Genomic DNA, 23,686 nt, shown 5'->3' with positions numbered 1-23,686 from the left:
GTTTGACACATTCTGTACCATGAAAAATGAAGATATTCAGCTTCATTCAATCAGTGTAAACACTTTGACTCTATCCACTGGAGTCCATCAGTTATTATCAGTGGGAATACATAAATGCCTTTTCTTGGTCAACTGGGAGGATCTCAGTTTTAATTAGCTAAAAATAAACTTCCTCTGTCCACTTATTGAGAAAATTGGCTGACAGTTTGTCTCTATTTCTCTTTTTTATCATTGACACTATGGGACATCTTTAACCTCTCTTAAATCTATTTTAAAAAGAGGATTTCATGCATTTATTTACAAAAAATACAATTTGAAAAGAATCCAAAGGCCTTAGATACATTCTGAGGTAAAGACATCTTGTTCTAGCACTACATATGAGTATTATTCATATTCTTATATTGTTGAAACCCACCTACTAGTGTGTACTATTTAATATTATAACTATTTTTTTAATAAATAAAGAAAAGCAGCAGAAAGCTTGATCTGTCCAGTGTCCAGTCCTCCCTCTGCTCCTCTCTTCCAACACGGTTTGTCTCCTCCAAGCTGATGTGTAGTTTCCATGCAGTCACGTGTCTTTTTAAATGCTGCTGCTGAGTTTTACAGACCAGCAAGCGCTTTAGCCTGGATCTGTCAGGGAGCCTTTATGTGAACCTCTCCCGATGCAAACCTGCTCTGACGTTGAACCAAGCGAGGAAGTTGGGCTTTTTTTAGCCGTGTTGTCACATGAATGTTTGATTTGTCTGAATCTGGTGTTGTGAGGCTACAACTGTTTTCTGTTGTTTATTTGAGGAAAAACTTTTCTGCACCATACTTTGTATTTGATTAATGTTATTTTGAAGTACAGGTTTTTGTAGTGAAGTTATGTACTTTTATTTTGTTGTGCATAGGCCTGTCACAATAACAAATGTTACTGTTGCCAACTCAGCAACTTTTCAGACAAAAAAAAGTAAAGAAATTGGTATCGGCCAAAATTGGAATCGGCAGGTCAGGCTTTTTAAAAATTGGTAATCGACCAGAAGACAATCAGTGCAAGCTTATCAAAGACCACTCATTACGCTCTTTTGGAAGTTCAAGAAAGTTTAATATTTTTGTATATAAGTACAAGTTATTAGTGTTTTATTTGTGTTTATTCAAAAGAAAACAATAAAACTTTAAATATTTTAAGCTGAATTTATTTATTAAACATTGTGTGAACATTTCCTCCTACCTTATTTCATATTTTTTGTGGGGTTTTTTTTTCTCCGTAGCGTCACCTCATACCAGACTCTGCCTAGAAACATGCCGAGCCATCGGACTCCCTACATTCCTCATTATGGAGACGGCTACCGCAGCATGCCCAGGAACAGCATGGCCCAGCGGGACAGCATCTGCAGCATGTCGCCCTCGCTCTACGATCAAGCCCTGGGCTCTTCGGCCGCCGAGAAGCGCCGCTCCATGCGAGACGACACCATGTGGCAGCTGTACGAGTGGCAGCAGAGGCAGGCCTACAGCCGGCAGTCAGGGCTCTACAGCAACATGGCCAGCCCCAAAACCATGATAAACCTGTCAGAGCACGCCGCACTGAGCCACTCCATCCCCCCCTCACCTTCACACGGATCGCTGTCCATGTACGGCGCCTACTCTCCGATGAGATCCTACAACATGGCCAACGCGAGGTCAGAGGTCGCCTCTCCGGTCTACAGGAGAGACCTGAGCATCGACAGACGGCAGCGACCGCAAGTCAACAAGGTCTCTCAAACAGTTTTTATATCTTATCTCAGAATGTTATAAATAGCTGTGGCTTTAGATTGTGTGTCTTTGAAAAGGTTACATGAAGTGAATGTAATCAAAGGAGAACTAAACACATTGGAGAAGTAGTTCTGGTGAAAGTTGGGTAGATATTTGTGGAAGATTAGGGGCCACTGAAAAATAAAAAATTCTGACTTGAATCCCCTGATTAAAGTCAGAAGATGAATTCTGACAGAATTTTAAAAATCAGAATTGTGACTTCTAAATCTGATTAAAACTCACAACTCTGACCTGTTAAGTACTATGAAAAAAAGTCTAAATTAAGAACTAAAAAGTAAAAATCCTGAGGTTCAGGACATAATTCAGGGAAAAAAACTTTACATTTTGATGAAAAGTCAAAATTCAGAGAAAAAAAATCACAATTCTGAAGTTATAGTCATAATTTTGAGAAAAACTAAAAATTCTGAGAAAAAATTATCCTTTTTTCCCTGACTCACTCTGATCCGCTTCCATAGATTTTTGTAATACAATAATTCTAAAAAACGTTCCGTTCTCATGATGCTTACAGATACAAAACAACCAGTTAGTGGAAGTGGACTAATTGAAACAAAATAACATTTCAAAGCACATTTCTGCATGAAACACGTCCACAACACATCTCACAGACCTTTGCACTGCAAAAACACCAAATATGACCAAGTATTTTTGTCTAGTTTCTACTGCAAATATCTTATCATGATTGAAATAAGACAAAACTAAATTAAAATGAACCTTTCAGCAAGATATAGAAGATTGTTTTGAGTCTTTATTATAGGGCAGATTTTAGTCTTGATGTAAATTATTTAAAAAACTCTTCTTCTTCTTGTCCCTCTGTGTTTTGCAGTACGCCTACCCTCCAGACAGGCGATCGCTGCCTGCAGGGATCCCAGTCCAGACTATCACTGCCCAATCTCTTCAGAGCAAAACTGTAAGTCTTCATCTGTGCCGAGTCTCTTCCTCATGTCAGACTGTAAATGTTTATACGTCTGCAGCTCTTTTGAAATACTTTAAGGTTTCACGGTTTGGGTTGAACCTCACTTTGTTCAAATCAGTGCTATTTCTGTCACGCAGCCTCCCCTCTCCCTCTTCCTGTTTCACTCAGTTTTGCGCTCCAAGTTGAAGGATTTAGCATCCGTCCTCTTCAGGAGCTCCTAAGGCTCGCCTCACATCAGAGGAGACTTAAACCCCCCCCATGTCACTCACAACTCTCTAAGCCAGATCAGGAGTTTATGTCAACGCTGCACACAATGTTATGTTTTGATAGAGCTGGTGAAGTGTGACCTGGATTCTGCAGCACATGCTTACTCCTCTGTTTTTAGCAAATGCAAAAAGCTTGTGTTCTTCCAGTTGGAATAGCATGTCGGATAAAGTGCATGAAAACCCGACACTGGGACATGCACACAAATTCCTCTAAATCTCCTATCCTGGTGTACTCTTCTTTCCTTTACTATTTAATCACAATTAATAGGATTAAATGTGATTAATCGATTATTGAAATAATCATCTACTAATCGATAAACAATAATGATTAATCGATTAATCATTAACTGGAGTATATGCACTCAACAAAAGGCTATTTGTTGAAAGAACAACATACTCAGAGCAGTGATTATGCCAGAACTGTATAAAAATGTATACATTTTGTATTCAAGATAAAAAATAACCTTTGTCTGTAAATATAATACAAAAACACAAAATCTTACCAAGTATTTTTAATCTAGTTTCTAGTGCAAATATTTCAGTGCACTTGAAATAAGAGAAAAAAACTTACAAGTAGCTTTTCAGCAAGATATAAGAACTTGTTTTAAGTCAATGATTCATTAATATTGATGAAAAAGTTCTACTTTCATTGGCAAATTATTTAATTTCTAACATGGGAAAAATTTCTTTTTATAAGTGAAATAATCTGCCAGTGGAACTGGTACTTTTTCATCAACAGTAAGGAATTATTGACTTAAAACAAAGCTCCTACATCTTGCTGAAAATTTACTTGTAAGTTGTGTCAGATTTAAGGTGTATTAAGGTATTTATACTAGAACAAAATAGTTAGTAAGATTTTCTGTTTTTGCAGTGCATGTTTCACCCTGAACTCCTCAAGCGTCTTAGTTTTAGCTTCACCTGGTTCAAATTCTAAAATGTTCTGATTAAGCATCTTTTGATATCCAAAAAATAGTTAATAAATTTTTCCTGCACTGTGTTAATGTTAAGTAAAGCAGAACAGGCTGAATTCTTCACATTATTTAAAGTATTTTTTTAGTTCAGATGAATACTTTGTTACAAATGATTGAGCGTTCACTAGAGGAATGATTTGTTGTTGCATTTTAGGGAGTAGAAAATGTACTTTCTTTTTTTTAAAAAAGGAACTGAATGCATCTCTTAATCTTGTCTAAAAAAAGACTCAAGTGATTAAATGAAAAGTCTACACAATGAGCCTTTTTTAAAAATCCGATTAATCAAATAAGCAATAGATTAATCGATTTCTGAAACAGTCGTTAGTTGCAGCCCTACTTCTCCTCTCTTTCCCTCTCCCTGACGGTGTGTCCCTGTTTCATTGTGGATGTGTCCCCTCCTCTCTCCGCCCTCCCTGCAGCCTGAGGAACTGACTTTGCTGCTGATAAAGCTGCGGCGGCAGCAAGCAGAGCTAAACAGTATCCGGGACCACACTGTAGCACAGCTTATGCAACTAAACATGGATCACAACAACCCAAAGGTCAGGCCCCAGGGTCGTCTCTGATGGCGTGTGGTGTATGTGCCATCTCCACCCACTCTCATGATCCATCTTCGTCCAGAAGATTTGGTTGGTCTTCATGCATGGCCGAGTCAGAACCAACACACTATAGGCTCGGAAAATGACTCTTTGTTGTGTTTGGAAGTCATATTTAAATTATATGCTGCAAAAACACAAAATAATACCAAGTAATTCTAGTTTCTAGTAGACTTAAAATAAGACAAAACTAACAAGTAATTTTTCAGCACAATATAGGAGAAGATTGGGTAACACTTCATTTGAAGAGGTTTGCATGAGACTGATATAACACCTTTAGTGAACATGGAGAATCTTTATGAATGTATCCATATAAACAGACTGTGAAAGAACCACGGTGCTGGTTCTGTTGGACCTCAGTGCAGCATTTGACACTATTGACGATGACGTATTAGTGGAATGACTGGAGAGTTGGGTCGAACTCTCTGGTCCAGCACTCAACTGGTTTGAATCTTACATAAAGAACAAGGATGTCTTTGTTTCAATAGGTAAGTCACATGTGGAGAACCCCAAGGCTCAATACTAGGACCCCTCTTCCTTAATATCTATATGCTCCCACCAGCTCAGGTTATAACAGGAAATAATATTAGCCACCATAACTACACGGATGATACACAGCTCTACATTACGATGTCACCAGGTGACTCTGAAACATCCAATCACTGAGTAAATGCTTAGAACAGATAAATGTGTGGATGTGACAAAACTTTCTCCAGCTGATCAGAAACAAAACTGAAGCTATTAACTTTGGACCTAAAGAGGAACGATGTAGAGTCAACACACAGCTTCAATTATTACAGCTGGAAACTAGAGATCAGGCTGAACTCTGTTATGTCAGGTTTATGCACATTTCTTCAAAAGTGTTACCGGGAATTATTTTTAACTCAATAAATCTTCAATATTGATAAAAAACGGACTGAAGACTTTTGTCATCCATTTTTTGGAAGAAAGAGTGAAAACAGAAAAACAATGGATATTATTGATCTTATTTTAATCTATCATGCAATTAATTGATTTTATTTGGCCTAACCAAAAGCAATAAGGCATTATTTTAAATAAAATATGCTATCTTTGTAACAGTAGAGCCCAATAATTTATCTTTGTGTGTTGATAATTTTCACTCTTCATTGTTTGGTCTCTTTCATATTTATCTTCCTGTACTGTTAGGGCTGCATGGGGCCATTTTGTCATAATGCACACATCCAGTCGCAGACTCATGTTGTCACGTTCTACAGTTTTATATGGTGCCTGACCTGCTTTCTCCACATCGGCTTGTCCTGCTTCCTTTTCTCTGTGGCTATATTTGGATACATGACATGGTTCTGTGGTTCCTAAGTAAAAAAGAGACGCATCCTGGTAATAAAAGGACTTCTTTTTTTCTCACTCTGTTCCTTTCTCTTTTCACTGCTTTGCTGCCGACTGTAGAACGACATTCTCTCCCATCACCTCCAAAGGAACCTCATGTATTTGGACAATCAGGTGGGGTAGTGCATGAATGCATGGACTCCTTCCTGTGATGATGATCTGAACTAATTAAATGTTGTGTTCATCAGTACTTTCTCTTCTCTTATATACAAAATTTTTTACATTTATGTAGCTTTTTTTATCTAAAACCTTTAGTTTTTCCTTTCATCCATCCTAATTTCCTTCCTTCCTTTTTTCATTTTTCTTATTCTAAATATTTCATTTATGTTAAAGACAAAATCAGCTAAAATATCTGAAAGAAATGAGCAACTACAGTGGTGTATTTTCACTGGTTTTTGATGGTATTTCATACTTAAAGCCTACTGATCTTCACACTCGTTCATTCCTGTACTGGAAATATTTATATTAAGGTGGTAATATCAAAATATCCACATCTCTAATCCATCTCTATTTGTATTTCCCAAAGAAAACATCAGTTGCACACATACAACAACATGATTTACACAAGGAGGTTTGTAGTGACATTTAAAGGGTCGAAGCAACGCTTATGTTTTCTCAAGACTATGAATTATCTTATCCTTTTTCTTTCTCTATTATTGCACATCGTGTGGTGGGATCACTAGGGGTGTAACCATGCGCCACAAACTCTTGTGATATTAAAATGGCATGATAATTATTGTCAAACTGGAGGCTGTCTCAGGAAGAGCCATTATTAGAAAGTATTGTGATAGAGATGTAATTGATGAATATTGTAATAACAGTATCAGTTGCGATAAATCCACATCTGCCCAACTGCTCTGGTCTCTCTGCCTCCAGCGCTCTTTGTAACGCTGTAATCTGTGTCAGCCATGAACGTTTTCTGTAGTGAAACTCCGATCCGACAGGCTGAATAGCTGATTGTCAATGGTGGGAACTATTAGCCATAATGTTTGTTGCACTAACACTAACGAACTAGTTGTAAACATTACTTCTGCTAACACTAAAGTGCTACATGATATGCAGGAGACTGATAATGCTAAAGTGCTATCACATAGTTATTAGCAAAAGTGAATGCTTACGTGTTATACCAACATGGTATTTAGTAGAACCTAATGATAAAGCACTATATAACATACAGTAGTTGTTAGCAGAAGCTAATGCTAAAGTGCTATACCGACATCGTTATTAGTGAAAGCTAAAGCACTATAGCAGCTCGTTAAGAGGCTACTCTCCCACGTTTTTGATGGCCCTGAAAGAGACAGTCATCTACTTCTTTGCTGATGTCGCAGCACGGAGAGGAAAAGCAGGGCAGAGCGCAACACACAGGAGACACGCAGCGTGCATGTGGCAGCCACATGTGGAGCCTTGTGGTGAAACAAAACCTGGGATGTGCAGCAAGCTGGCTCCTGCCACACCCTTCCTGCACGTTTATTTATTTCTGCCCAGACCTGTTCATATTTAGATGCTCCACTGTAAAATTGGGGCTATTTTACAATCTTTTAATGAATCTGGACTACAGATTCATTAAAGGATTTGTACAAAATCTATCATAATTATGCCAAGCAAAAAAACTGCAAATTGAAGACTGGCTTTTTCAATTTTGTGATTAGCATTAAATTTGCTCTAATTAAAAATAAATCAAAACAAGATACTTGAGGGGCTTAAACACTTGATAGACCAGTAGACCGGGTTCGATTGGGGACTAAAATTGCAAAATTTGATTTTCAGCTACTGCAGTTCACTTTCACACTGCAAGTTTTTCAAAAGATCCAAACTGATTGAAAAACCAGTTCACCTCCTCACCTGTGGGGGCGCTGCGCCAAAAACCACTGAAGAAAACAACATGAAAACTTCTGAAGAAAACAATGAGCGTAACTTCCTTCTTCACAAAATGTAAACAAAAATGGAGTGGTGTCAGATTTTAACTGCTGTAGGATTTCTGGTAAAAAACGGTGAGAAATTTCTCCGGCTGGCGCAAGACTCTTGCATTTGTTTTGGTTGTATTTACCCAGAATCCACTCTTAGTTTTCCCAAAAATATTGATAAAGTCCTGCCTCATGAACGCAGCGCTGTCTCGTCTTGTGAGCTAGAATGCATTGTTACACCCCTAACCACCACTGTGTTTGCAGATACATTCTTTCAATAATCAATCATTTAAATCTGTCTAATAATTTAATTGGCACCTCAAGCCTTCGTTCGTTAAATAAAAACACACATGCTTTATTTGGGTTCTGTAAAAAGTCTTATTTTCTTCCCTTCTCTGAAGCATGTTATGGGTTTTATAAAATGCACAAAGCAACACTAATACTGTACGTTCGTAATAATTATCATTACAGTTTGTCTCTGATATTTGTAAACAAATAATTACCTCTTCACTCACATTATTTTACCACAAACAATTGAAGGCAACAGTAGAGCCAGCTGCTTTAGTACACTGCAAAAACACAAAATATTACCAAGTACTTTTTGCCTGATTTCTAGTACAAATATCTTAGTACACTTGAAATAAGACAAAACCAACTTGCAAGTAACCTTTCAGAAAAATATAGGAGCTTGTTAAATAAATAATTTCTTAATATCAGTTTTAAAAAGTAGTAGATCCACTGACAGATGTTTTCACTTATAACAAGATATTTTTCCCAGTTTTATAAGTGAAATAATCTGCCAGTGAAACTAGAACCTTTTCATCAATATTAAAGAATTATTGACTTTAACAAGCTCCTGTATCTTGCTGAAAAGTTGTAAGTTAGTTTTGTCTTACTTCAAGCACCAGAAACTAAACTAAAAATATTTTGTGAGATTTTGTGTTTTTGCTGTTTAGTATTAATACAATAAGTTAAGATTTTAAGAGGAGCTTTTCACTTCTAAGACATAAATCCTCTTAGTGCTTTGCACCACAGTTCAGTTTGTGAAGTAGGACTTATTGCCTCTTAGATCTACATCCATTCCTGTCATTTCTGGACGCACATGTTTATGTCGCCTTCATCGGAGAGGTGTAATCATGCTGTGGCTTTTGTCTCAGAACTCGAGTTCACTACTGTAAACTTTCTGACACTTTCTGTATCGCTCCTCTTCACACTGTACTAGATGAAGGAAATTGACCCTTTAATCGTCTTGACTCACACTTTGATTGAGAACTCTGCCCCAAGGCCTCAAGTTTACCAGCAAGTAAGGCCAGCCAAAGGCGTTGCTCCAGCTCATCCTCACCAGTCGCTGCCGTCGTTTTGCAATGCTCCTCCTTTTCGATGTCCAAGTCCTCTCGGCATCTTGAGACTGGTCTCTTTGTTTTGTTTGTTATGCTAGCACCTCCTCATCCATCGCTTTTGACTGTTCTCTTTATTAGGAGAAGTCATGTTCTCGTGGGCATGACTTTCAAGACGAATAAATCCGATGTATGTGTTCTCGCCACAGTTCAGTTTAATCCCCCCTCTTCATTTTCAGGTTTGTGTGTTGGGGGTTATATAAAGGCTGGATTCACATTTTATTCGCATTTTATATTAATTAGAAATGTTAATTTATTTTAGGTGACTGAAAAAGTTAGACTCTTAGATTCATTACACACAGAGCGAAAAATATTTCAATTAGCTTTTTTATGTTAAACATGATGATTGTGGCTTACAGTTAGCAAAATTCAGTTTCTACTTTTGTTTCACATCTTAATAACTTTTCAATAATATTCTAATTTATTGAGATTATGGTCACAAGTGTAGACCTCAATCAGTATGCAATCACTCCTCCAGTCATTATGATATTTCAGAAACAATGTACAGAAAGTCTTCAGCTGTAGGAGTAAAATGTTATTTTCTCAAACTTATTTAAGTGTCTAGATTATCACTTCTTCATTTTCCCATGTTGAAGCCAGAAAAAAATCATTTATTTTGCTATTATGTTACAGTACAAAAGTATGGTGTTATTTTTGTTCAGCAGTTAAGATTCTTCATTATTCCACTAAAGTCTGAGTCCAACATTTAAAGGGGACGTATTATGCAAAATTCATAATTTGACTTGCTCTTATACTTCCATTTGTATCTCAAATGCTTTGAAAAACAGTCCAAGCACTTAAACAAAACAAAAACAAACACCCTTGTCGCTTTTAGGCAAAAAGTTAATATTTTTTGGTGTGTGGAAAACAAAACAAAAACTGCCCGATTATTACGTCACACTAAAGGGGCACTGCACTAGTTACCTAGCAACACCAGACAAAGACCATTCCCGTTACTTAGCAACCCCAGCAGAGTTCCAGCAAGCTGGTTTTACTGCTGTACAATATATGCTGGAAAAGACGAGTGTTTTGTTTTTGACTTACTATCAAGAAACCACTTGCTGCATTCTTGAAGGTCGTGTAAGATCCTCTTCTAATGCTTTTCAAAGATGTACGTATAATTGCGCTTTTGTTTGCAGCTATTTTAATGTGTGAGTGTAAATGTTGAGTTAGAGGGCGTGGCCAGCAGCAGCTTATTTGGATTTAAAGTAACAAGGGGCCCTAAACAGGTAGTCGTGAACTTAGCATACTTAAATCTCTAGGGATGCACAATATATTGGCACAAACATTGGTGTCGTCCAATTCTGGTCATTTTGTAACACATTGGTATCAGCCTGATAAAACTGGGCCAATATTAATATCCGATATTTATTTACATCTTGTTTCTGGTCATTTTTTTCTCAAAGTTTTCAAAACCGTAGAGAAATATATATACATATATATATAATATTGGTAAATATTGGTTATCAGCCAAAGCAGCAATATTAATATCTGATACCAAATTTTCATATTGGTGCGTCCCTAAAAATCTCATTACTATCGCTTAAAAAAAGCAGCCAGACGGTTTTAGACATTTAGGTCATGTTCTCTGGTGTCTGGAAAGTGAGCCGTTTGAAAAACTTTACACATATAGCGTTGCAAATCAGCAGGTGCTGTCCTTCACCTAGTGACACCAGATTAGCCCAGTCCTGTTACCTAGCAACCCCAGCGGAACTCCACCCATTACCTAGCAACCCAAGCTGAGTTCCAGAACATTTTGTCAGAACGAACTGACCAAACTAATGAAGAATGATTTTGTGCAAAAAATGTATAGACCTATCCTAACCTGTCCAAGGAAGCATAATAGGTCACCTTTAAAGTTATAGCATACTGTAGATTATATAACCAATCAGCACTTAAAATTATTCTGGTATATTCTGAGTAAACCTTCCTTTACCATTCTCCCCCTTCATCCTCATATTGTCATAAAGCGGTTGCCCTCTTACTGACATCACTTTGCCACCTTTTTGACCCCCTCAGGGACCCGTTTCACTCCTTCATTAACATACCGGCACCACTCCAGCTAGCTGCATTCCCACCTGTTGCCTAGCCAGACGTCTGTGTCCTTCCCTTCTCTTCCTCCCCATGTCGCTGGTAGTCCACATGACCCCACCGTGAGGCTCTCGGGGCTGCAGGAGAGCGTGCATGTTCTCTGTGGAATGCCATGTGGTTCCTGCTGCTTTAAATGTACCATGTGGTTGAGCAGAGGGAAAGTGTGTGAACCACTCAACGTGTGAGAGGAATGTTGCCAGTAGAGTCTTAAAATATTTGGGCAGTGAGTTATTTTGTGGGTTATTTTTTATTTCTCTCATATTGGATTTAAAATTAATAAATGTTTTACTGTGAAACCAAACAGGTCTTCTATCAAAACAAGTAAGATAAATGTACTTCAATAGTAAAAGCTGCAGTAAACATTGTATTTACACTGCAAAAACATCAATCTCACCAAGCATTTTTGCTTAGTTTCTAGTGCTAATATCTTTGTACACTTGAAATAAGACAAAACTAACTTACAAGTAACTTTTTCAGCAAGATCTAGGAGATTGTTTTAAGTCAATAATATTTATTAAAAAGAAAAAGTACTTGTTCCACTGGCCAAATATTTTCAATTATAGTAAAAAAAAATTTTCAATGGAAACTAGCACTTGTTATATTTTTAGTTATAGTTATATAGTTATATTAAACTAAATATAAACTTAATATTTGTAATTTGTTCCTAAATGTTTAGAGATGCATAAGCTCCCATATATTTCTGAAAAGTTACTTTTGTCTTATTTCAAGTGTATTAAGATATTTGCACTAGAAACTAGACAAAAATACTTGGTAATATTTGGTGGTGTTTCAGTGTTCTTTATCTGATCTTTTGCTTCTGCTGTTTCATATCCAATGTGGGTAGAAACATAAATCAACTCAGAAATAAGTCACTGTCTCAATATTTGAGGACTGTATTGTTTTATATTTTTAAAAGAGTTGTTAAATGTGTGTTATGTCTACATTATTTTTGTGGAAACAAGGGATCCAATGCAGCTGAAATCTAATGTTTCTTTCGAAGTCTCACAAATTGTTTCAGGACATATTTATTTACTTCCATAATCTGTCGTATTTTGACCACATTACTGTGTTTTTTTCTTAAAATGAATCAGTTAAAGGGGAAAAACATGACATCGTTTTCGATCTGCATTTAGAAGTACTGTTGTTTACACAATACATTTATATTTTGTTCCTAAACGTTTAGAGATGCATTGATTTTTGATTTGCTCTGTCAAAACCAATATTATTCAATTTTTCCTTTAGAAACTACAATAAAAGAAGATCAAAAATGCAGCATACAGAATATTTCTTGTCTTCTGGTTTGGAGTAAACATTTATTCTTTCTTTTAGACTTGACTACACCTTGCAAAGCAAGTTTTTACCAATATCAAAGACAGCGATTCTACAGTTTTGTATCTTTTGTTAGCGATTAGCATGAACAACCGGAGCTTGACTTGTCGTATAAAACATTTTTTTTCTAAATGGCTCCTCAGATCTTTGTGCTTTGTTCAACCTTATTGCTAAACACTTCAAGGATACAATAAAGAGATCCTCACTCGACAATGAAGAGTTTTGGTGCGTTACTTTGACCAGATCTGATGTTTTAATTTTCCGTCAGCTTGTCACCAGTCAGTGATGGCCAAGCTGAATATCTACACACAATACATTTCTTAAGTCTCAGGTCGAGGCGACCCACTAACTACACCGGTTACACCAGGTTCTATCAATGTGAAGACATTGATACAGTAAATAAATATAACATATTCCCTCTCTCTCATTATTGAGGATTTCAGAAAATATAAATAATTTTAGTAAATCTAATTGACCTAAAACAAGAGAAGTTTGGTCTGATTTAACTTCAGACAGGGAGAAAAAACTAAGTGTTTTCATTCGGTGTTTGTAAACTTCTGGTTTCCACTGTTCATGGCTTCCTTTCCCGTCTCCAATAATACAAACTTGTCTCACTGATGGAGAAAAACGACCTGAGAAACATGATTCACAAGCTTCACCTGCAGAGAGATTGTGTTTGGGCCGACTGCTTTCCACTGCGGGTTTTGGGTAATGTAGGTTTTCTGATGTGGTGAATTATGAGTTCCCCTTCAGGGTTCAATCTTCTGGCTCAGTGAAAAAGCCTTGTAACGGCACTGCATTAGATCTCCAGATCCTAAAGTGTATGTGCAGATCTGTTACCTCCATCTAAAGCTGTGCTTGTCTTCACAGATGAGTCCAGAAGACTACAGGGAACCAGTTTACACGTATATGCCAGATGTGGAGGATATTGATGTAAGGTCACTCCTCAATTGCTCATTTATTTATTCTGCTGTACGATATATTTTTAAGCTTTTGTTTTCTGTGTGTATTTAGAGCATAATTAGCAGGCTGTGTGAGCAGGATAAAGTGGTGAAGATGCAGGAGGAGAAACTTCAGCAGCTGTTAAGGGAGAAGGTGAAGAGACATTTGTCATCATTAAATCCTCAGACAAAACAGCGGCACAGATGCTGACAAATGGTGGTGTCATTTAAAAAGGAATAAAGCTAAATTATATATGCAATGTAGTGTTTATTTGTTCAAAATTGTTTATTTTTGTAGGTTTTTAAAGAGTTGAGAGAAAATTTTATCCGACATATTCATTTGGTTAATCATAAACCAACTTAAAACCGGGATTACAAGTTAGAGAAGTATGATGGCTTATAAGGGCGGTTTTAGATAGAAAACAATGAGTAAATTTCCACCTAAAAAACACAGAAGTTTTCTCAAAACAACAAGTAAATTTCTGAGCTCCAAAAGTAAAAGAAATCGCTAGAAAGAACTCTGTAATTTTGAGATTACTCTAAATAAATTTCTAGAAAAAACATGGATGTTTCGGTTTCAAAAGTCAAAAAAGATTAATCTCAAAATTACTCAACTTTTTCTACCAGATTTCTGAAAGATTTTAGTCACACACAGGCATCTTCATTGCATTCTGATTCGAGATGGTTGAGGCTACGGCTAACTAGCTGCCAATACAATAAAAAATTAAGTTCTGTCACCATTTCAAATATATATCTGATAACCTGTATGTGTTTTTTCTTTTCTTTCTCTTAGCACACATTGGAGACGGCGCTTCTGTCGGCCAGCCAGGAGATTGAGCTGGGCTCAGAAAACCCAGCCGCCTTGCAGGGCGTCATCCAACAGAGAGACCTGCTGCAGAGCGGCCTCCTCAGCACCTGCAGGGAGTTGTCCAGAGTCACTGCTGTGAGTTCAAGCTGTTCTCTCTCTGCTTTTTTATGTAATTTAATAAAAAATGTTTACCTTATTGTTTTCTCTCACTCCTAGGAGTTGGAGCGCTCCAGTAGGGAGTCTGAACGGATAGAAGCAGAAGTGATTGTAGCTAAGAACAATTTACTACAGCAGCTTGAAGTTCTTGGTAGCCCACAGGTAAGATCCTTTATCTTCCACTGAATGACAAGTTAATGCAGCATTAACACTGAATACAGGACGGTAAATTTTAGAGCTCCAGAGAAAACTCAGCAAGGCTTTTTATTGATGCTTCGGGCAAATACAAGGTTTCTGCTTGAGGGCTCTTGGCTGACTGCAAAGTGAATTATTGATGACTGTATTGTTTTGCAAGTTTTAATTAAGTCTGTATTTTATCTTGTCTTTTATTGTGGGAAAAGTGCAGCAATAGAGAGCTTGACTCTCATTCTTTTTAGAGCAGAAAAGTCAGACACATGCATGTCATTTTGGGCAACCTTTATTTCTCACAAACCTACCACTGTTAATCACAAAAAGTTAATTCCATAGAAAACCGCTGGGATTTTCTGAGTCGCCATGTAGCTGCGTTTCCATTAAATATGTGCAAAACCCTTTGTTGAAAATACAGCAATTTTACAGTTGTTGTGTTTCTATTAAATAAGAAGTTAATTTAAGATATAAACTTGAATAAACTTATTCACGCGATAAGTAATTAAAAAACATTACTGCGACAGATGTAAACAGTTACATGAGATATATATGGACACTAGCGCACATCATCTATTAGCCAATCAGAGGATACGTTGGCGTTTTATTCAGCCCTTCAGACTTGACAGCAGCTACGTATGCGGTGTTTTAGGGAAATTGCAGTCAGTGATTTTACAGAAGAGCTATGGAGTCAGTCAACAGAAACTTTTTATGAACTGTGGGATGCTGTGAAAAACTAAAGCAAGCCATCATCCTCCTACTTCTTCCTGTCAGTCTTTTTTGGTGTTTCCGCCAGTAGTAACATCCAGTTGGAGAAGAGTGTAGAGAAGATATGGGAATCTCATGTCTATATGTCTTATACTGTGGTATCCAAATATTGTAGCACTACTTCAACATATTTTACTGAAGTAAGAGTAGGGGCTGCACAGTGGCTGCAGTTGGTAGCACAAGAATGCAGCAAGAATGTCCTGGGTTCGATTCCCGGCCCGGGGTCTTTCTGCATGGAGTTGGCATGTTCTCCCTGTGCTTGCGTGGGTTCTCTCCGGGTTCTCCGGCTTCCTCCCGCAGTCCAAAAACATGACTGTCAGGTTAATTGGTCTCTCTAAATTCTCCCTAGGTGTGTGTGTGTGCGCATGGTTGTTTGTCCTGTCTGTTTCTGTGTTGCCCTGCGACAGACTGACGGTCTGTCCAGGGTGACCCCGCCTCTCACCCGGAACGATAGCTGGAGATAGACCAGCACCTCCCGACACCACTAGGGACAAGAGTGTACAGAAAATGGATGTTTTTACAGTCTTAATATTTAAAAAACTTACATAATCAGACCAACCCAAATTTAAACATTGATATTTGATAAAGACCAAAATGCAAATAATTCATGTAAATAACATAATTACAAAAAATCAAATAAGGCAAAAGGAAAAAATTTATAAATCAGTTTCTTTCAATAAAAAACTTACAAAACTTGAACAAAACCTGCAGGTGTTCGTCTGTGTCTGGTGAATTTCTGGTTAAAACATGTTTGGTTTTCATTCAGTGGGTAGAAAATCCTGAAATTACCTGAAATTGAGTATTGATACTTCATAAGTAAAAATATTCCTAAAAGTACATTTTTTCCAAAAAGTTATTCAATTAAATGTAACTGAATAGATGTAACTAGTTACTACCTTACTCTAGTTGTGTATGGATGACCTTGATGCAGCATCGATCAGACCAGTAACCTACTGGTTTGTTTTCTCAGACGGAGCCTCCCAGCCAGCAGCACGTCCGCATCCAGAAGGAGCTCTGGAGGATTCAGGATGTGATGGAGGCCCTGGATAAACAGAAAGCTCAGAGAAATGCTGCTGACGGAACGGGTTTCTATGAGTCCAATTCCAACTTCAGTAAGCACAAAAATGAGGTGAGCTGCTTTTAAAGTTTTTTGCAACAACTCATGATTATTTTGGCAGCCGATGATTCTCATGATTAATCAGATAAAAAACTGGGCACATTCTGAACCCAAAATAAACATTTTATTTCTTAAAATGTATCAACTTAGCATTCTTTTAGTGAACTCTGAATTATTTATATCAAATCATACAATGCATCTGCAGCCAAAATAATCCTTTGAACATAAACGTGAAAAGCTCAGGCCCTTTCTGCTTAACATTAATAAAGTGTAGAGCTGATTTGGTGATTTTTTAAAAATATTATTAACAAATTAATAATTATTAGCAAAAGGTGCTTATTAGCAGATTTTTTTTGTTACTGAATTTGAATGAAGTAAAAAAATAACTGCCACTTAAGGAGTTCTGGCTTCATCATATTTAGAGATTATTTTCTGATCTTAAATACAAAATGTATATATTTTTGAACAGTTTTTCTTAGTTGTTCTTTCAGCAAATGCCTTTTATATGAGCCTATATACCCCAGTTAATGATTAATCAATTACTAAATTAGTAGACGATTATTTCAGGAATGGATTAATCACAATTAATCTGGTTAATTATTTCAACCCTACATTTCTTAGCCTCTTAAATTAGCATAGAAATTTGGGTTCATTTTTGTCTTTTTATAGATTTCTTTGAAAATCTATTCAATTGTTTGAGTTTGTTCGCCCAAGTTAAAGATTAATTGATTATTAAATTAGTTGATGATTATTTCAATAATCGATTCATGATTAATCATTTCAGCCCTACATTTTTATCCTGTCTTTTTGAATAAGAATAGAAAAGTTGCTTCTTTTTTATAGATTTCTTTTTAAATCAATTATAATAAAACAATTGAACTCTGAGACATATTTGATTTCTAGTAAAAAAAAAAAAGTGATTAATCTCCTGCAATAATGTGTCCAGAAATAGCCGCTTCCTTTTGCTTCCAGCATAAACTGCCCTAAAGATTCACATCAGTCAAGCAGCATTAATAGAGGAGGCGCTATCTGGCTAATCAGATGGTCAGCACACACCATGGGCTATAAGCGGCTCTGGAGCAGATGGCTGCTGCCCTGATCCTGCATGGTGGCACCATGTGTCCCTTTGCTTCCTGTCCTGTAATGCCCTATATAATCCCCAGGAGGAGGACTCGGCGCCCCCGCGGCCGCCTCTTCCCCATTCCTACGAGCCGAACTCCCCTGTCGTTCCCCCTCTGCCCGCCTCTCACTCTGGTGCGCGGCCCGCGTCACTCCACAGGCCGGAGGACAGGAAGGCCAATCAAAGGAATAGCTCGCAGAGCGTAAGCTTGTTGACCTGTTGACCCTGCCGCTCTCAGCCGCATCATCACATCCCTGAGTTTACTGGATTTGTTTAATTATTATTATTTTTTAGTTGGGTCACATCCATGTTCCTCAAAATGCTTCCATCTTTTTTGATTTAGTTTCATTTTTGAAGCCAAACCTTTGCTTATTTTCTGTTTTGTTGTGTTGTATCACCTTATTGTGTTCATGCTATAAACTAGGGGATGCAAGTTATCGATTAATGAGTTGATTGATCTTTAGATTAAATAATAAGCGGACATTTTCTTAAAAACCTTAGTTTTCTATGTATCAAGATGGAGGACCTTCTTTACGTAACATAAAGGCCTATATTTTTTATAATATCCTGAATTAAAGCGTTACATTATCAGCTGTATTAAACACTGACTGGATACACAGAAAGTTGTGGTTTTCTCATATTAATAAACTTAAGACATATTTATTAAATACAGAGTTGGCTTAAGTACCCAAAAATTGCACTCAAGTCAAAGTAGCACTACTTCAACATATTTTTACTCAAGTAAAAGAAAGAAGCAGCTGTCCAAAAAATTACTCAAGGAAGAGTAAAAAAGTATGTGGTAAAATATCTACTCAAGTACTGAGTAACTTATTAAAATTATCCATCATTTAATGTTTAAAAATGGCATCACCAGACAGACCAAAATATTATGTTAAGTGGAAATGTTGGTATTTTAAGGACGGAAATGACAATAATTAATACAAGTAAGAAAAAGTAACAACATCAGACAAAAAACAATTCTCCAAATCAGTTTCTTTCAATAAAAATTTTATAATACTTTAACAAAACCTATGTGCGTCTTTGTCTGGTGAATATTTGGTTAAAACATGTTTGTTCTTCATTCAGTGGGTAGAGAAACTAGTTTTACTCAAATCAGAGTAACAATACCTAATGGTAAAATTATTATATTTACTAAGTAAAAAGTACAATGTAGTAAAAATACTCCTAAAAGTAAATTAAAAAAAAAAACGTTACTGAAGTAAATGTAATTGAGTAAATGTAGCTAGTTACTACCCAACTCTGACTAAATATAGGAAAACAGGATCCTCTTGGGTTGCTGCATAGAAAAATAAAATAAAAGATTAAAATATGTGAAACACATATTTCCCCATGAACAGAGAGATGTTCATACAGAAGTACTCTCTGTTGTTGCTCTTGATGGAAAGTTAAAACTTCACTCCATGAAACGCTTTAATTCACTACTGTACTCAAAATAATTTTCCATCCCAAACTGGACGGAGTTTAGACCAGTTTCTCTTTCCTGTTGTTTTATGACCCTCCATCTTTATTTCTGTATCAACTGACTCCGCTTAAGGATGACCAGCAGCGCCCTCTTATGGATGACGGTCAGACTACAACACTAAAAGAAGGTTGCTATTAGTTAATTCGTAGTTAATCGATTTGAACTCATTTTAATCTAATAAACCATTAATCGACAATTAATCATAAGCTGATTAATTGTTTGCATCCCTACAATAAACCATGCCTAAGTTTGAATTTGTCCACCTGCTTTCTATCTGAATGGTAACTACAGTTACATATATTTCTCTTCTCCATTTATGTTAACTTTGTTTTCATCTGCAGGGTCCCGACTACAGGCTGTATAAGAGTGAACCAGAGCTGACCACCGTGGCCGAGGTGGATGAGAACAACGGAGAGGACCGATCTGAACATCCGTCTGACAGAGAACATGCAGGAAACAAAGGTGGGAACCAGTAAAAAACATACATCTTAATGGTTTAGTGCAGATCACTGCACCCGTTATCTGCAGCAGATGTTGGAGGTTTTATTTTCAGTACTTTGCGTTGCCTCCCATTCAACCTGCTGTACTTTTGATTTCTGTCAGCTTAGTTTACCCCCTGCCTTGATGACTGCAGCTGCTTGCTCATTTTTCACATAGTAAATGGATTTCACATTTTATTTTCACATGTGAATTTTATGGGATTTTTCTGTGGATATGACCAAACACTGCAATAATTTTTATAAACTGATTATTTTTGCCTGACCAAAAATATTTATTTAGAACAGTGCAAAAATTTTCTGCAGTCAAAATTACTGCCAGTTGTGACCAAAATAGGTGTAAATGATTTTCATTTGAATTTTGTTTTTTATGTCAATTTGCAGTTTTACAAAAACCCTTTTTTGGTGCCTTTGCTCACCATGGATTTGTTTGACATGTTTAGAATCACTCAACGGATCACATTGAGAGCTGGTCTTACTATGAACAGAATTCTTTAATGTTCTTACTAAGGTAATGTCCAGCCACTGAAGTTTCGGACATTTTTTTTCTTCCACTCACCTGCATGTAGCGTGTTTGGGTAATTGAGACTTATTTTAATCACTAATGTCAATTTGGTATCATAACTTATTTTATCATGCTGTAATAAACACTTGTTATACGCTTACAACATGCTGGCTAATGTTAAAACGGACAACAGTGTGTAACCATGGCAACCGGCGATGGTTTAAAGGCAAGCTGGCTCTTTCTTATATCCGCCATGTTTACAAACAACTAATCCCTCTATAAATATTGCATCTTTCCGATACTATTTGAATGTTAATAAAAAATGTTACTTTTTTTTTTTACCTCTCTGTTTAGGCATGTCTTACCCTGTTGGCATCGTCCCACCTAGAACCAAATCTCCAGTGCCTGAGTCTTCCTCCATCGCATCTTACGTCACACTGAGGAAAACCAAGAAGCCTGATCTGAGGACGGTCAGTCACCAAACGTAGTTGAGAAACTTAATCTCAGTCTTTTCAGCTGTTTAATCTGTAGAAATGGAACAAAATTAGTGTTTTTGATTCTATCATGGTGAACCTTTTGTAGACAGCTGTGAACTTGACACCATCTAATTTTCTCAAATTGTATTTATTCCCATTTTAATTGTGTGCAAGTTGTGCAACACATGGTCAGGCTGTTACTCATGCTCATAAAGCAGACTTTATGCAGTTTCCAGCCTCAAACACTATCATTTTACATACACCAACCGTATCATTAGTGCACTGCGCTGCAGGGTGTGTCCCCTTCCCAGTGCGTCTGCACGGCTTTCTGTTTAAAGAAACATGAATATATAACATAATTTATGTCTTGTAAACGCTTGTTTATATATGGTTCATCTAAATTTCAACTGGATTGTTTCTGCAGCTCGTAAAGTTTAGCTCCAGTCCAGCTTGGAGGTTGCTTGGACTAAACACCAGGTCCACATCTGCGAGTCCTTCAGCAAAGCACAAACCGGAAAATTAGCAACTTCACATCATCAGCCTCTTCTATTCAGGCAGTAATAAGCCCCGAGCCCTCAGAGTGCAGCCATGTGTGTCTGCAGGAGCGTGCCAGCAACAGCAGCCAGGATGTTTGGGCTTCACTTCAGTCTGGTTCACAGAACAGAAACATTAATAAAACATGCAACAGTCTAAAAAGTCACTTTTTCTCTATTGTTGTTATTATTGTTTTACAGTATATTCAACAATCCCCAGTTTTTACAGTTAAAGCTGCATCAGGGGGGCTGACCTAACTAGAGCGTGACACCATTTTGTCTCACACATAAAAATAAAAAAAGTCACTACTCTGGCAATATTGTTCGCAGTGCTGGATATCTTGGCCATATTGTGCTATTTTTAAATTATATTCACTCTGTGCGCCGTGTCACAGGGTCTGTACTTATGATGGTCTGTACTTATCATACCAATAAAAAATAAAAAATTTAATTATCATAATAAAGTGATACAATTGGAAGAATAAAGCCACAATCTGAATATGAAGGAGTCTTCATAAATTTTTACGACTGTTGTCATGAAGTGTCATTCACTAAATAATGACACTTTTAATTCAAAGTTTCACCGAAAGTTGCATTAAAGGTTCATTAAAAGTATCAACTTTGCATTAAAAGTGTCATCATTTACCGAATGACACTTCAGCATAAACATTCATGAATACTCCTTCATGTTTATGACAGCGTCATGTCAGTCTTATGCACACCATATCAAATAAAGTGTTACCATTTTAGATTTATTGTAGTTTAACTTGTCCCTGCTGTGGAATGTAGAATACTATCTCAAGATATTATTCACAACAGTTATAAATTGTATCATAAAATAATGAGTTTAAAGTGTCTTTTTTGCTTGAGTTGTATTGTTTTTATCTCCAAAGTGTGGTGCTGGGACAGTTTGAGAAACTGACCTTGAAAATACTTGGAAAGTGCTTGAAAATTAATGTGGGAAAAGCCAGCTGGCTCTCTGCTTTGGGTAAAGTCACAGTTCAAATTAAAGATCGTGTTTTGGTGTTTGGCTAGGACCGTCCGCGCAGCGCCGTGGAGCAGCAGCTGTGCGCCGTGGACGGCAGCCGGCCCAGGATGAGCGTGGAGGAGCAGATGGAGAGGATTCGCCGCCACCAGCAGGGCTCCCTCAGGGAGAAGAAGAAGTCGCTGAGCTTCCGGGGAGGCAGCCTGGAGAACACGCCCTCACGCAGTCACTCGTTCAACAGAGAGAATCATTTCCACAGCATGAAGGTGCTGGTTAACCGACAGCCACAAACAGATTTATTCACTGATACTCGTATTCAGTTTTCTTTGAGTTCGGATCTGCAGATTTCAATGTTTTATTAAAGGCGACCTAATCATAGCTCTGATGTGACGTTACACATCCGTGAACTTTGTAACTGACAGCCATGTTGGCAGGCAGTTTCTATGGAGTTGCTATGACAACAACAAAAAGTCACAAGCTTACAATTAGCTCTGTCCTTGTTCCTATCTAACTTATGAACAATATAAATACATTCCAAATATTACTCTATTGCAATTTTTGAATACTCTACCCTCCCCTCTGTAATACTAAGATAAATGTCAGTGATATTTACTGCTGGACTAGAAAAATTAGCTTTTCTAATGTAGCTTTTATCTGCAAGCTAATACAGCCTAAATGTATGTTACTACATGTACTTACTCTGCTGGTCACCAGAACCTTGTTATCCACACAAAGAGGTCGTACGTATTTTATAAATTAGTTTAAACATTGATTGTATGCGTCTATAGATTTTAGGCCGTTATGATCTCCGACCGATTGGTGAATTTTCCCTTACAGCGTCTTATCAATTCCTGTAATTTTATGGGGGGTTTTTTCTTGTTTGTTGTCATGTGTTTAGTCCCAAATAAGGCGCAGAGATGAGGTGAATGAGCAGTGACATTCAGGAGCTGGAGGCGTCGCTCAGAAACCAGAACTTGGTGAGGGAGCAGGAGACGCCTGCAGAGGAGATCGCCCGCCTCAAAGAATCCTCTCAGGACGATCATTTCAACCTTGGATCGAGAGGTAAACCAGCAGAACACTAGTCATCACACTCTGGTACTACTAGACAAGTTTGGTGTGGTGTTAACTAGGGACTGAAATGATGAACCAGCATTAATCCTGATACAATTTTTTTAAATAATTGTCCTTATAATTGAGTAATTGTTAAATCATTAACTGGAGTATGACGACTCTAAAAATAGCCATTTCCTGATAAAACATCACAGTCAGAGCAGTTTTCAAGCCACAATTGCACAAAAAATAAGTACAAAAAATTCTGCTGTCTATGAATATACAGTATTCTACCCATAACTCCTCAAGTGGCAGTTCCAGCATCATCTGCTTCAGATTCTGTAAAAAAGAAAAAGAAACATTCAAGACAAAAGACAGCGACAAAAATAAATAACTAGACAAACTAGACGGGACAAAGATCAAATAGAGGAATAACTCTCA

The 23,686-nt window shown here is 37.2% G+C and overlaps 1 protein-coding gene across 1 annotated transcript in view; it reads left to right on the top strand.

The window, feature by feature from the left end:
- Positions 1–23,686, top strand: part of LOC116731772 (pleckstrin homology domain-containing family A member 5-like) — a 112,982-nt gene that overhangs the window by 84,725 nt on the left and 4,571 nt on the right. The window contains 17 exon segments of the mRNA XM_032581609.1: positions 1,251–1,731; positions 2,615–2,698; positions 4,361–4,480; positions 5,960–6,013; positions 9,026–9,106; positions 13,491–13,553; positions 13,635–13,715; positions 14,355–14,504; positions 14,586–14,687; positions 16,450–16,608; positions 17,760–17,918; positions 19,541–19,661; positions 20,556–20,671; positions 22,246–22,461; positions 23,094–23,120; positions 23,122–23,244; positions 23,246–23,257. Coding sequence (XP_032437500.1) covers positions 1,251–1,731; positions 2,615–2,698; positions 4,361–4,480; positions 5,960–6,013; positions 9,026–9,106; positions 13,491–13,553; positions 13,635–13,715; positions 14,355–14,504; positions 14,586–14,687; positions 16,450–16,608; positions 17,760–17,918; positions 19,541–19,661; positions 20,556–20,671; positions 22,246–22,461; positions 23,094–23,120; positions 23,122–23,244; positions 23,246–23,257 — 2,149 coding nt within the window.

The sequence above is a fragment of the Xiphophorus hellerii genome, chromosome 2 (assembly GCF_003331165.1).
Source record: "Xiphophorus hellerii strain 12219 chromosome 2, Xiphophorus_hellerii-4.1, whole genome shotgun sequence".
In the NCBI taxonomy this organism is placed as follows: Eukaryota; Metazoa; Chordata; class Actinopteri; order Cyprinodontiformes; family Poeciliidae; genus Xiphophorus; species Xiphophorus hellerii.
This window is presented reverse-complemented; position numbering and strand designations above follow the sequence as displayed.